The sequence below is a fragment of the Haemaphysalis longicornis genome, unplaced genomic scaffold (genome assembly GCF_048455015.1).
Source record: "Haemaphysalis longicornis isolate Haplotype H1 unplaced genomic scaffold, Haemaphysalis longicornis Haplotype H1 scaffold_9, whole genome shotgun sequence".
NCBI classification, from domain to species: Eukaryota; Metazoa; Arthropoda; class Arachnida; order Ixodida; family Ixodidae; genus Haemaphysalis; species Haemaphysalis longicornis.
Genome location: NW_027526460.1, coordinates 80,022,804 through 80,035,936, shown reverse-complemented (window position 1 = coordinate 80,035,936; position 13,133 = coordinate 80,022,804). Strand labels below are relative to the sequence as shown.

General features: G+C 46.3%; 1 protein-coding gene and 1 long non-coding RNA gene across 2 annotated transcripts in view; one reads left to right on the top strand and one right to left on the bottom strand.

Moving 5' to 3' along the window:
• Positions 1-8,337: 8,337 nt before the first annotated feature.
• LOC144153036 (uncharacterized) lies at positions 8,338-11,897 on the top strand. Its single transcript, XR_013319275.1, has 2 exons — positions 8,338-8,708; positions 10,285-11,897. It is a non-coding gene; the product is annotated as an uncharacterized LOC144153036 (long non-coding RNA).
• Positions 10,640-13,133, bottom strand: part of LOC144153035 (ankyrin repeat, SAM and basic leucine zipper domain-containing protein 1-like) — a 29,850-nt gene continuing 27,356 nt past the window's right edge. The window contains exon 12 of the mRNA XM_077684667.1: positions 10,640-10,946. Within this exon, the coding sequence (XP_077540793.1) occupies positions 10,767-10,946 (180 nt within the window). The 3' untranslated portion in view covers positions 10,640-10,766. The remainder of the gene's footprint in view (positions 10,947-13,133) is intronic.

The following is a 13,133-nucleotide window of genomic DNA, read 5'->3' as shown; positions in this document are numbered from 1 at the left end:
CTTTTCGCCTCCATCAGAAAAGCGGCCGCTTCGGCCGGGAATCGAACCCGCGACCTCGCGCTCAGCAGTGCCTTAGCCACTGAGCCACCGAGGCAGGTCAGAGGGGAGTACTGCTGTGGACGAATTAAAGAGCGCCTACCCAAAAAAGTTCTTCCCATGCTCCGCGCGTAAAATTTCCCTTTCATTTTGTAACAGCATAATCTGTTATAAGATTACGCAATGTAGCACACGGAATGATGGCCGGGGGTCAGGCGGTACGATGACATACTGATTGTAATGCACACATCCAGTATAGCTTTCGCAAAAGGAATTGCAGTGGTCAGAGCAATAATGCAGTGACTGAGCGTTAACTAAAGCTTACTTTTAACAAAAGTGTGGCTAACACATTCGATAGGGTGACAGCTAAGAAATTATTCAGGGTGACCAAATGATGTAATTCATTGGTAGTATTTATGTGCCTGTAGTAGGGTTTTTCTGTTTTGTTACAAATATAAAAAAAATGTGCGCCATTGGTATTAAGCGCTGATATTTCAACACGCCAGTACGCAGACCTAAATTTAAGGCTTCAAGGTAAGCGTTATAGGCGATTCCATAGCGACGATTGCGATTTCACCAAAAAATGAAAGGGCAGAATATATATCCCACCGTCATATCTCTTGGCGGTGGCTTTATGAATAGTCGCTAGGACAACATAAAGTCTGGACGAGAAAGTAGGTAGTAAATCGTCACCACTCCATCTGTTTTTCTAATATCTCGTGATTTTTTAAAGTTTGCTTTGCAATTGCGCCACTGCCCTTGGGGAACAGCAGCATTTTGAATTTTTGTTTGTGTTTTGACTTTACTGTCGCTTTAAACTACTAAATGTTTTTTTTTCTAATTTCAGTGACAATTCAAATCATCGAACCGGTTCGCGAACCGGTTCAAGCTCCCGAACCGGTTCGCGAACCGGTTCGGCACGTGATTTTGTCGAACCGGAACTGAACCGGAACGAAATTATTTCACCCGAACCCGAACCGTAACCGAACCGGTATTTTTTTCGGTTCGACACCCTGATATATATATATATATATATATATATATATATATATATATATATATATATATATATATATATATATATATATATATATATATATATATATATATATATATATATATATATATATATATATATATATATATATATATATCATTGAAGTGCACGACCCAGCACGTCCTCTTCAATCAAGCTTCGTAAAAACCCGCACCCACCATGCCCTCCCAGCTGAGCTACGTTGGGGCTCCGGCGGCAAGTCGATAAGCCCGGGTGATTATCTGATGTCGTTGACTGATAAAATTCTGAACTGCGTTCTCTGCCAAATTAATCAAAGGGTGCTTGCACCTATTGTACAAAAGGCAATGTTGTTGAATGTGTTTTATAATGTTTATGTCGATCATATTTGATTATTTGAAAGTACAGTCGAACACGGATATATCGAACTCGATGGGGATCGCGAATTGGTTCGATATATGAAAAATTCGATATAAAAAAATAAAGGCCTCGAGACCTTACCTGTGGCGGACGATCACCTACAATCGGCGCATTCAAGAATGACAACTAATTCCGCACACACGATGCAACGGAATGTTTTATTTCCGTGAAAAAAATCGCTTATCTTGGTCTGCTTCTTCGTCTTCGAAATGAAGTTGAAGACGCTGGCCTCGATCTTATCGAGGCTGTCCAGGTGCGACAGCCCGGCTCCCTCCATGTCGCCACAATAACGGCGAATCAAGCCGAACGCTGCCGCCACTTCGGCGGCGGAGTACCGAAGCCGCCGCCTCGTTCGGACGATCTTCGTCGCCACTTGAGCTGTCGGCCTGGGCATCCTGGGTCCCTGCGACCGCAGCTACAATGTCCTCGTCAGCGAGGCTCGCAACAGCCTGAACATTGCAGTCCACTTCCACGAAATCGTCCGCAGACACTTCGGGTGGAACGGCAGGCGGGAAGAATGTCGACAACTCGCGAAACGCGTCGTCTATGCGCTCTTCGTCGCCGTCTTCACAGGTTTCCGCAAGTTCCGCCGTCCCAAAGCCTGCCTTCCGGAAGCAGTTGGCCACTGTGTCCGTCTTCACGTCTCGCCAGGCGCCCGTCAGCATTTGAATGGCACCAAGCAGGTCAACCTTCAGCTCGGTGCCCATGCGGAGGTTGACCAGCAGCCTATCAAGGAGTCGCCTCCTGTAGCTCACCTTGAAAGACTTGATGTCCTGGTCGAGCGGTTGCAGCTTCGCTGCCGTGTTGGCCGGCAGAAACTTCAGCCCGATGTTTTTGAGCTCGCAAGTGGTGTGGTGGGCCGAGCAGTTGTCCACAAGAAGGCAAGCGCAACACCCCGACTTGCCCAGCTCGACGTCCCACGCTGATCAAAACTCACAAAACATCAACAACAAAAAAGAAAGAAAAGGCGAAAGGAGGCCGCCGGCACCCAACAGCGCAGTCCGAGCCCCCGAGCCCTCACGTTTTTCAAGCGTTTCGGGTGTCGGCGGAGACGCTGTGCCGCGTAGGTGGCGAAGGTCGCGGGGCGCAGCGAGTGCCGAAGCGCACCTTCCAGCTCGCGCGGCGTTCGATATATCCGATGGCGGGTAAAAATACCGTTCGATATAAACGTGCGAATGTCTATACTTTTACAAAGGATTTTCAAGGGGATAATTTACGAGTTCGATATAGCCGAAAATTCGATATATCCGTGTTCGATATATCCGTGTTCGACTGTATTAAATTGAGCGAAAAACGACCGATCGATGCTCAGAACCTATCGGTTGCGTTTTCAAACTAACAAACAAAAAATGAGCCAGTTCAGCTTTCTCCCAGAAATTTGTTGAGAACAAGTAATTCCCACAGGAAACCCTCACAACCATGCCTTCACGTGGCCAATAATTCCCCTCAGCGTGGGTATAGGCATCCAATGTTCTGTTCAGACCTAGGATAAATTCCTGGGATAAAGCATCCTGTTCCATCCCAGGATGCTGGGATGGGACAAGCATCCGTGCACGCATGCTTTGACGCAAATTACAGCAAAGGGGAGTTCGGTGGTACTGGCATGCAGAGTGGTTTTATGCAGTACCCAGCATAAAACCACTCTGAACCACGGGGACGCTGCAACCACGCAGCACGCACAAAACCACGTGCTGCAATCACAAATGAGCTTCAAGTTATTTTAACTAATGTTTGGTAACGAATGGCGTTCGCTGGTAGTGACATGGTAATAATGTTTGTGGTAATGTGTTTGCTGGAGTTTCCGTAGTACGACTTCGTATTTGGTAAGCTTCGCGATGAGGTGGGAACTGAATTGTCTGGAGCAGCGGTGCCGTTGGGCAAATGTGATCAGGTAAACGAGACTCGGCGTTTCCTCTAAGGCTTGGAAGAAAAATGGGCAGCTAGGCTTGGCCAAAGCTATATTGCCCGTTAGTGAGGAGCGTTGCGGAATCCATACAACGTCCCCAAGTGACAATTTCCCCGACGCAGGTGCGGGGAACGTTTGATCTTCCTCTAGCAGAGGCGATTTTGAAATTGCGAATGCAGCGGACGTTGCGCGGACGCGTATTAATTTTGGCGCCGGAAAAAGTGCCCGTTCCCCCAACCCTCATTTTTTTCCCTCGAAATATAAAATATTGGTTATGCCTCCGTGCCTGGGTACTAGTGGCTGGTATTTCCGTGCGTTTCTTCCACCCGCCAGTCACGAAGGCAGTGACGTGGCAGCCGAGCACCTGCGGTACCTATAAAGTTCTATTTTTTTTTAATTGCGACAGTATGCCATTTGGCATAAGGTCCTACAGGTACAGGTTTGCACCCGTTTCCCGGAGGAAGTCCTATAAAGTTCTATTTCCAACCTATAGCCACAGATCCGATCCTGCTGGGCAGTCGCGGCACACACCAAGGGGCAGTGCTCTCCCCTTTGTTGTTCAACATTGCGCTCATTGGTCCCCCTCCCTTATTGGATTCAATTCCGGTCATACATCACGGCTTGTATGCAGATGACATTACCATCTGTTCGAAGACAGGATCTCTAGGCGAGATAGGGGAGCGCCTACAAACTGCAGCCAACACAGTAAGTCATTACGCCAAGTCTTGCGGCCTCCAATGACATCACAAGGATCGACTGCATATGCCCAAGCATAATAGGAGATTTACGGGCGGTGATGCGGCAGCCAATGCCCCACAACAATCGGTGCTCCTCCTCGTTTGTACAAGAAAGAAATACCTCCAGAGGCCACCCACTGCCACCATCCAAATGGAGGGCCACACCACCGTTCCCTCCTCGCATATCAAGATCCTTGGTATGACCTTTCAAGCCGATCGAACAAACTCCATAATAATAAGTAGGCTGAAACGTACCTCGGACCAAGTCACACATATATGATCAAGCGTGTAACCACCAAAACGCGGGGAATGCGAGAGGCTGACACCCTCCACCTCGTCCAAGCATTCATAATCTCAAGAATTACATACGCCATACCATATGCTCTTCTCTCCAAGTCAGAAATAGAACGGCTGGATGTCATCATTCGGAAGGCCTACAAACAGGCCCTCGGACTTCCCGTCATAACGGCCACCGACAAGCCATTGAAGCTCTGCCTGCACAATACGGCCGACGAGCTCATAGAAACCCATCTTTCGAGCCAAATATTGAGGGTGGGAGTCACAAGCACAGGGACGCTTCTATCTCGTCTAGGGCTCACATCCCCTCTGCAGCGTCAGACATATCAAATGAGAAATCTCGACCACAATATCAGGAAACAGCTGTACGTTTCACCGCCCCCTGGAAACATGCACCCGGTGCATCACACTGGGCGCAGGGAAGCAAGAGCCAAGGTCATCCACACATACTACGGGAGGGAACCAACCACAGCATACACGGACGCGTCTTCCTAGAAATGACATCCGTGGTTGTCCAGCACAATAAGCACGTCAGCAGCCTAACCCTACCCGGATACGACCCCTTACAAGCGGAAGAAGAGGCTATCGCTCTCGCCATAACGCAAACTGAAGCCAGAGTAATCATCACAGATTCGCAGCAAGCGTGCCGTAACTTCTCGTGCGGGCGAATTCACCGGAAAATTCACCAAATCGTCTGCCAGCGTCCACTAGACAGATCCATCATGATCATATGGGCACCCGCCCACTCTGCCGTCCCGGGCAACGAAACCGCCCGCCTGTTGGCCCGAGAGTTATCCCGCCGGGCCCCGAGAAACGAGCAGGAGCTAGAGGGCAGCCCCGCTGATCACGTATCACGAGATAACACAGCACTACAAGTTGGGACGTATCACCGTATCACCTACCCAGTACCGCATAAACACCTAACGAAAGAGGAGGAACGGCAGCTCCGTGCACTCCAGACGAATACTCTCCCCCATCCCACTAAATGCCATATATCGCACCCCACCGTATATTCCCCGCTATGCCGCTTCTTGAAGCCCCCGGGACACTTTTTCATATGGTATATGGGGCTGCGCGCACGCCCCACTACATTCGCGAAATCCCTCCATTTCTTCTTACGAGCTTTGGGAGAGAGCTCTGACCAGCTCCCACCTCAGTGACCAGTTCCTGCTGGTGTTGAGGGCTCTTGAGTAAGGGAAAGCTCAAGAGGTCTTGGACTGAGGACTCCTCCCCATAGCTTTTCGCAATAACATTTTTATTCTCTCTCTCTCTTCTAAATTCTGTCACCGCAAAAGCAAAACACTGAATTTTCTCAGAAGCCATGCGTAGGACGGGCACATGATGCGTGTGAATTCCCGGACTAAAATCGCAGGAGTGGGGTGGTTCGTCCTTACACCAAAAAGCAAGAATACGTTTTCCAAAAGCAAAAATGAGAAATATTGTAGCTTCCGTTCGTGCCGTTGTCTACCAATTACTGTATTCCCCGCCCTCACATTCTTGTGACAGGTTAGAGAGAGAGAGAGAGAGAGAGAGAGAGAGAGAGAGAGAGAGAGAGAGAGAGAGAGAGAGAGAGAGAGAGAGAGAGAGAGAGAGAGAGAGAGAGAGAGAACGATCTTTAATGAAGCCTGGCTTAGCAAGCTTTTTAGCCGGGCTAATATGCCTAGCTTGCTAAGCCAGACGAATGTGGTGCCAAGAGACGATGGGGCTGGTATTGAAAAAGTTGATGGGCACGAGTGCGTTCAGTTATTTACAGGAGAGATAACGATCATTAATGAAGCATGGCTTAGCAAGCTAGGCATTTTAGCCGGGCTAATATGCCTAGCTTGCTAAGCCAGACGAATGTGGTGCCAAGAGACGATGGGGCTGGTATTGAAAAAGTTGATGCGCACGAGTGCGTTCAGTTATTTACAGAGACTGGTTTAGGCCTGTGTGTTGGCACGCGATCACAGCTTTTGTGACCCGTGAAGCACGTTTGGGAACATCCCAGGTAGCACAAAAGAGCTTAAGGACGTCTACTATCAGGGTTTTTCAGGACGAAAGAAACGGCTTATAAACATCCCAGACAATCCGATAACGCTTTCGCGGCGTTTTAGAGAGGTCTTAAATCACGTCTAATGTCCAGCGGGTATTACTATTTCTAGACAACTTATTTACCCGCTTTAAAACGTCTTTGGAAATCGGTTAAAAGTGGGATTTTGCAAGAGCTGTACAAGTCCGTGAATGTGGCTTTTCAATCGGAATTTTAGATGGTTTAAAGACGTCTCAAAAATTACGGTCTAGAAAAGGGCTTTGGAAAGACGGTAAGAATCCGTTTCTTGGGATGTTTAGAGCCGCATTTTATTATACGGCTGCATAAACCCGCTCCCCTACTACCCCCCCCCCCCCTCCCCCGGAGGTGATGCTAGGCGTGAATGCGGCCATTTTGCTGCACGCATTCGCAATGAAAAGGCCTTTGGTTTTAGAAAACTTTTTATTTGAGACTTAGCAACGGGGGAAAGTACTGAGCACAAAAATACCATTACCATTCAAAACACACAATTCAGTGGAAAAATCTTGCACGTGCCAGAAGCATCATTATACAAAAACACTACATTGGTTATTTTAACGGGAGAATCCAGAGCAAACAAAACATTGAACAAAAAAGATCAATTCAAGAAACTTGTACCAGCATGTCCACGAATTTCCATACTTTCTTATTTTTAAAGCAAGAATGGAGCGCACACAAAACATTGAAAACAAGACGAAAAGAATCAATGCAAGAAACTTGTACAATCAGGTCCACAACTCTGCGCATTTTCTTATGAATATTTGGAGGCAAGAATGCAGCACAAATAAAACAATGTACAAAAAAAGGTACATGCAAGAAACTTGCACTATCACGTCCACAACTTTGCACGGTTATTTGAAAGCAAGAATGCCACACAAATAAAGCACTGACAAAAAACGGTCAATCCCAGAAAATTTTACCATCAAGTTCACAACTTTATACATTTGCTTTTCACGCTTAAACAATAAAATGCAAGGACAACCGGTTCTGCAAAAAATGACAGTTTCACTTTCCTGAGTCACACGAGGCTACGAAAAATGGCGCGTTAAGGCACTATACCCTCGACAAAAGTATTGGCATGGGATTTTACGGACGGCTACAAGAAAGCCAGAGGAACAACTGCTTAAAAGCAGTTGTAAAAATACGTTTTAAAGACGCAGTTTTCGGAAGGATCTTATCCTCGCAAGTATTGACTTCTAGAAGCCGTCTTCTCCTGTCTAAAATCCCTTTCTGACGTTTAATCCATGAATACGACGTTTTCTAGACATTCTGTGCTGCCTGGGATGCCATTGCATGGACCCAAGACGTCCTTAAGTTGAATGTCCACAGAAAGCGGCAGTCCCAAAGACACTGCGAGGGTGACAGGATATCCGGCGTGATGTGCGCATGTAAAATTTTATCGGGACATCGCCTACAAGCATATTCTTCTAAAATGAGAGCCCGAAAGCGTTTCTTTTGGATCGGTTCGTCGACGAATCTTGTGCCGATTTCGACGCTAAGCCTACTGCAGCTACCTGTTGCAGAAGCACTGTGCATACTAACTGTGAGCCTGAGCCCAATCGAGACTTTGGGCGAGACTTCTATGCGTGAACTTTGCATTGTGATTTCTCTTTTTTGGTACGTAATTCACGCGCAGTTGGAACGTGCCGCAGCTTATGGGAATTGAGGACACGCCGATCGTTTTCTTGTTTCATTTTTTCCGAAGCACACGCCACTATGGAACGTAAAAAATTTAACTCGCGCCGAGTGTTTTTTTTTATCTGTTTATTTTGTGATGCAGTGCCGCTACGGAGCGTGTCGAAGCGAATGGGACATTAGCGCACGCACTGATTTGCCTGCTTTGCGGACACTTTTTGCAGACGCCAGCAGGGTGGGCGCTTTCTTTAACCTATCCAAGTGAAGCTTTAGCGCTGAAATCTTGAAATTAGTCCTAAACCAGCACCGAAAAAAAGGTGACCGACACCAAGCTGTTGGTGCGACGTTCAAATTGCCCGCGCTCTGACATCAGCGCACACGGTGTTATGCGAAGTGTGGATAAGAAAGCCCACTCAGAGTGCGAATAAGAATGCTTATTCGCACTGAGGGAGAGAGCATTGGAGAGAGAGAAAGAGAGAGAGAGCTTCCACTGACAAAAAAGACAGAAAAGCCTGCTAAGGCCATGTGCTGCATGCTGCGAGTTCTGAACTCGGCTACAGTGATTTTGAACCCTCTCATGGTGTGATCACGGCGGCGGAATCTGCTGCTTCGCTGGTACGTACCCATTATGGTACCTAATCAGAAAAAGTAGTACAACTGGTGCACCCTGTACGTGTGTAGTCAGCACAGAGCTTGTGTTCCGTACGGTGCGGTCATCCTCAAACAGGCTGCTGCCGGGGAACCTAGCGGGTTTAGTTTCGCAGCGACAGTGAAAGCTTCGTTCAACGCTCGTACTTTGTTTTCGCGGCACCAACTTAGTGCAGCGCGCTTAACTGAATCATATGACTGAGCACCGTGCAAGAGCCACCCGGGTACGGTGAAGTGTAATCTAGGCGCGTGATTTGATCGGGCAGCGCAGATTGCACGTAGAGCGCGGTTATTTTTTGCAATTACGTGGCCCTGACCGATGCCTGGGCAACAGATAAGCCGTGAGTGAGATTCGATACTTTTTATCGTGTACTTCCGCGTCCGTGATTTTTACGACGATCATTACTCATCGCGCTGTCTTGCGTAACAGCAACCCCACGCACGGCGCGTGCTTGTACTATTACCTGGCGCCGGCAGTCGTTCAGACGTACTACAGCTACGGTGGAGTGAAGCGCGGACCTAGCTTTGCGTTGCTGAATCCGTCGTCGCCGAAACGGTGAGCGAATTAACCTGGAGCTGCCCACGGCCAGTCATAGCTCTTACCATTGCTGCGTGAGCAGGAGGGCCCTAATTCAACTTTAAAGGTAAAAAAAAAAGATAAAAAATATAATAAAAAGAAAGTTTATTAAGCGATCAGTCACGTTCAAATGGACCGAACACTTTTTCTTCTATAGTTTCGCAAAACAGATGAATCTGCAAGAAAGCTAAGGGTTGTCAGAAACGCGATGTGGGTTAAACAGGACTAATTTGGCATTTATCAGCGCACAATTTGTTTTGTCTGCAGAGAACTAGCTTCTTTGCATATAAAAAATTGTCAATACTGCATTTGCTCTTGTTTGAGGAATCTCCTTTACCCATTGTAACCAAGGTATGTTGTACGAGCTTTGTGATGGTAAATAGGGCCAGCACCCAGTCAATTGCACTGAAATCGGTGTAGGTGTTTGAACGTGTAAGCATATCCTTGGGAGTGCAAATAATCACCTTGCCGTTGTGGAAAAATGAAATCGGCTGTGAAGCTTTGTACGTAAAGCTTGCAGAAGTGTATTTGTCGTAATTTTTAGGTATTTTGATGTGCAGCAAAGAAACCGAAAACCACGCTTCTAGCTGAAGCTGCTGTACACACAGTGAATGTATAAAAATTGATTTTAGGATACAAGTATATTCCCAAAAAAAGGATTTGGCAGATTGCGTTGTGTAGCAAATTTAACAATAAAAAGAAGGATGGAATCACATGTCATGTTACACAGTTTTGATTCCTGTACTGTGCAATTGTCATCAGCAATTTTTATTGCAAACATCGCTCATTGACTATTGTATAATGCACTTTACAGTCATCTAATGCCCAAGTTTCCACACAAGCAAGACATTAACGCGAGCACCAGTTGTGATAAAATTACTCTTTCCTCAAACACATTTCTCTTTTTCAATATTGCAGTTTACAAGTTTAAAAGAAAAAAAAAATGCGCTTCCTAATTTTCTGCAGGTTCTCTCATTGTTTTGACTCGACCGGGCCCAGCTGAGAAAAGCGGCACACCATTGCACCAACCATGCCCTGGGAACGCAACGGAGAGCAACCAGATGTGGTGCCAGACGCCATACCGACTCCCCACTCAGAGCGCCACAAGATCATCGCCGCTATACAGAGGAGAGAACGGGAAAATCAGGGACGTTCCGAAGACAACTCTGAGAAGACGCCCACCAAAGATGCCAGCACCATGACAGATCCGCAGCGAAAGTCCTCGAACCACACCCAACCACCCGTGCAACCCTCACGATTGCAACACAATGACACAGAAGCGGAGTCTAACCCAAGTGCAACCTACAAAACTACACGCAAATAGAACAAACGACGATGGGATGGTTTTTATTTCGACAACGACGTCATCCAAACCTGGTGAAAAGTGAAAAAAAGAAAAGGAAAAGCAGGGGGGAGAGTGGCAGTCCTTGAGGCACTCCTGTGGTCAACTAACGGCTGAACGACCCTCCACGGGGTAACAGCGCCCAGTACCCAATGCGGCCGGACGACTTGTAGAACCACAGGGAGGTCACCACAAGACACAGTGGCACCCAAACTGCCCACCGCCGTCGTTTCTGCCGAGATTCTGGAGGTGGCCAGTGGGGGAGGTAGTCGGGGTCGTCTTCCACCTGTGGTTTGGAGGAGATGGAGACAATGTGAACACTACGCCTTCTACGCCTTGGCAGCCAAGCTGCAGCAACGATGAAGAATGTTGTGAGTGCGAGAAGTCAAAGACTGCTACAAAGTTGCCTACTACCTCAGGCTTGGACAAGTAGCGTGTGATACAACAAAGTACTCGCGTACAGCTTTGTTAATGTTATATACTCGATGCTCAAATGGCTGGCATGTTATAAACTTTGTAAAGGTATACTGCGCTTTTAATTTAAGAGAAACCAATCTATAAATCGAAAGGTAGAGAAAACAGAAGCTAGTAATTCTGCAGGCCTTATACTGTTGTGCAATGTCATTTGATACTCAAGTGCACATACTTTACATACCTTAGCTTAAGCCTTAAGGGAGCACTGAAGTTACCGCAGGCCTACTGACATTGTCGAGTGAACATCTACAGAGTGCAACCCATGCTTTCAAGATTTTAATGCCGCCTATAGGCAGTTTTTGTTATCTAGAGTTTACAGTAAACCGAGGTGCCTGATGTTTTACTCTTCCGAGCTTTGAAAGCAACTGAGGCTGTCAACTACCTCCACAATGCAAACATAAATGAATGGTTTTAGTATGACAAACTCGGTGGCACACCTGACCAAACGAGTGTGTTACTTAGATGCTCAAACTTTCAACTCAGTTCGCACAATGCTTGGAACACTAATGAGCAAAGGAAAGAGCACTGCACTTGTGGCCTTATAGTAATATGTACTACGGGCAGTTCGACAGCCTCGTGCTTATGCACAACACCTGATCGTGTAGCTAGAGCACTCCAAATTTGTTTCTATAGTTTTACACCCTCACAACAAGCGAATCGACGTACCAAACGCATCGCCTTTTTGCCAATGTACAGCACTTTAAAAGGCACGTTATAACAATTGAACAAGTGGTCACATATAATAAAGGACCTGCTGGACCAACTTTAGTCTTTTCTTTTTCCATTCTGCTTGGTTGCACCTTGTTTGTTCTGTCGACCCCAAAGCAGTGTGCATTGAAAGGTAGACTATGTAACAGCCAAATGGCTTCCAAACTTTGGAAATGCATGTGATGGTGTTTTTGAGTCATGCATAGTTAAGCCAACCAATTCTTACCACAAATTCTTTGAGATCTAGGCCGCAATCTGGCCAGTGTACTGGGCGACGCAATTTTTCGACATCCGTTGCATAGTGCTTGTAAAATTTCTTTGGGAAGGGGGGGATTGATGACATACCATTTATCCCTACATCTAAAGGCTTAACTATGTCAGGTGGCCACAATGTTTCTTACGTCCTTAATAATGCATTTCAACACTACAGATGCAATGGTTGCTTAGATGGACAGAGGATTAGCATATACTGTGAGTGCTCTCTGTAATCAGCACCCATGATTTTGTAGTCTGTGCGTAAACAGTGCTCGTCTATGCCTTTGTAGCCAGTATCGGATACTAAAAAGTGCAGACAGGCAATATGGCGAAGGGGATGTTTTCACGTGACAGTTTAGATGTCCTGATTTCCTGGGCATCATTCATTCAAAGAATAACTTGGCACAAAATAGTTAAAGTGTGTAGGGGAAAAAAACAAAAAAACACACACACTTACCAAGAATGCGGCCATACAGCTACAAAGGAAAGCTACACAGCTACCTTTCTCAGAAATTTCGCCCTTAAGAAAAATCCGTCCTGGTCTGATTCGGACTCAAACCACCACCTCTTTAGAGCAGTCCAACCAGGTCTCCACTTGTAAAGTAGGAGTGATTCAATCACCAACTCAAAGTGGCAAACAAGCATTAGACAAGTTTTTTTTAAACGGCAGACATGGCTCTAAAAACAATTTCTTTTAATTTTTAAGTAAACTCTGTGAAACTTGTCAGACTCGCTGCTTTACTTCCACCGATTTCAAATATGCCATTATTTCTTGTGTCAGTCAATTAGTTACCAAAATAATTAGAGGTAATTAGCCATTTTTGGAGGAACAATAGACAAAACAGTGTTCGCTGTAAAACTGTAATCTTTATATTTCCCAATACTATGAACCCTGGTGAGGGAAATAAGAGAATTGGTTTTGACGAACCGCTTGGAACTAATTTTACAGCTCATTAAACTTCGGTGTTTGAAACAGGCACTCAAAATGGTTCCTTGCCACTGGTGCCACCAAAGTTTAATGAGCTGTAAAATTAGT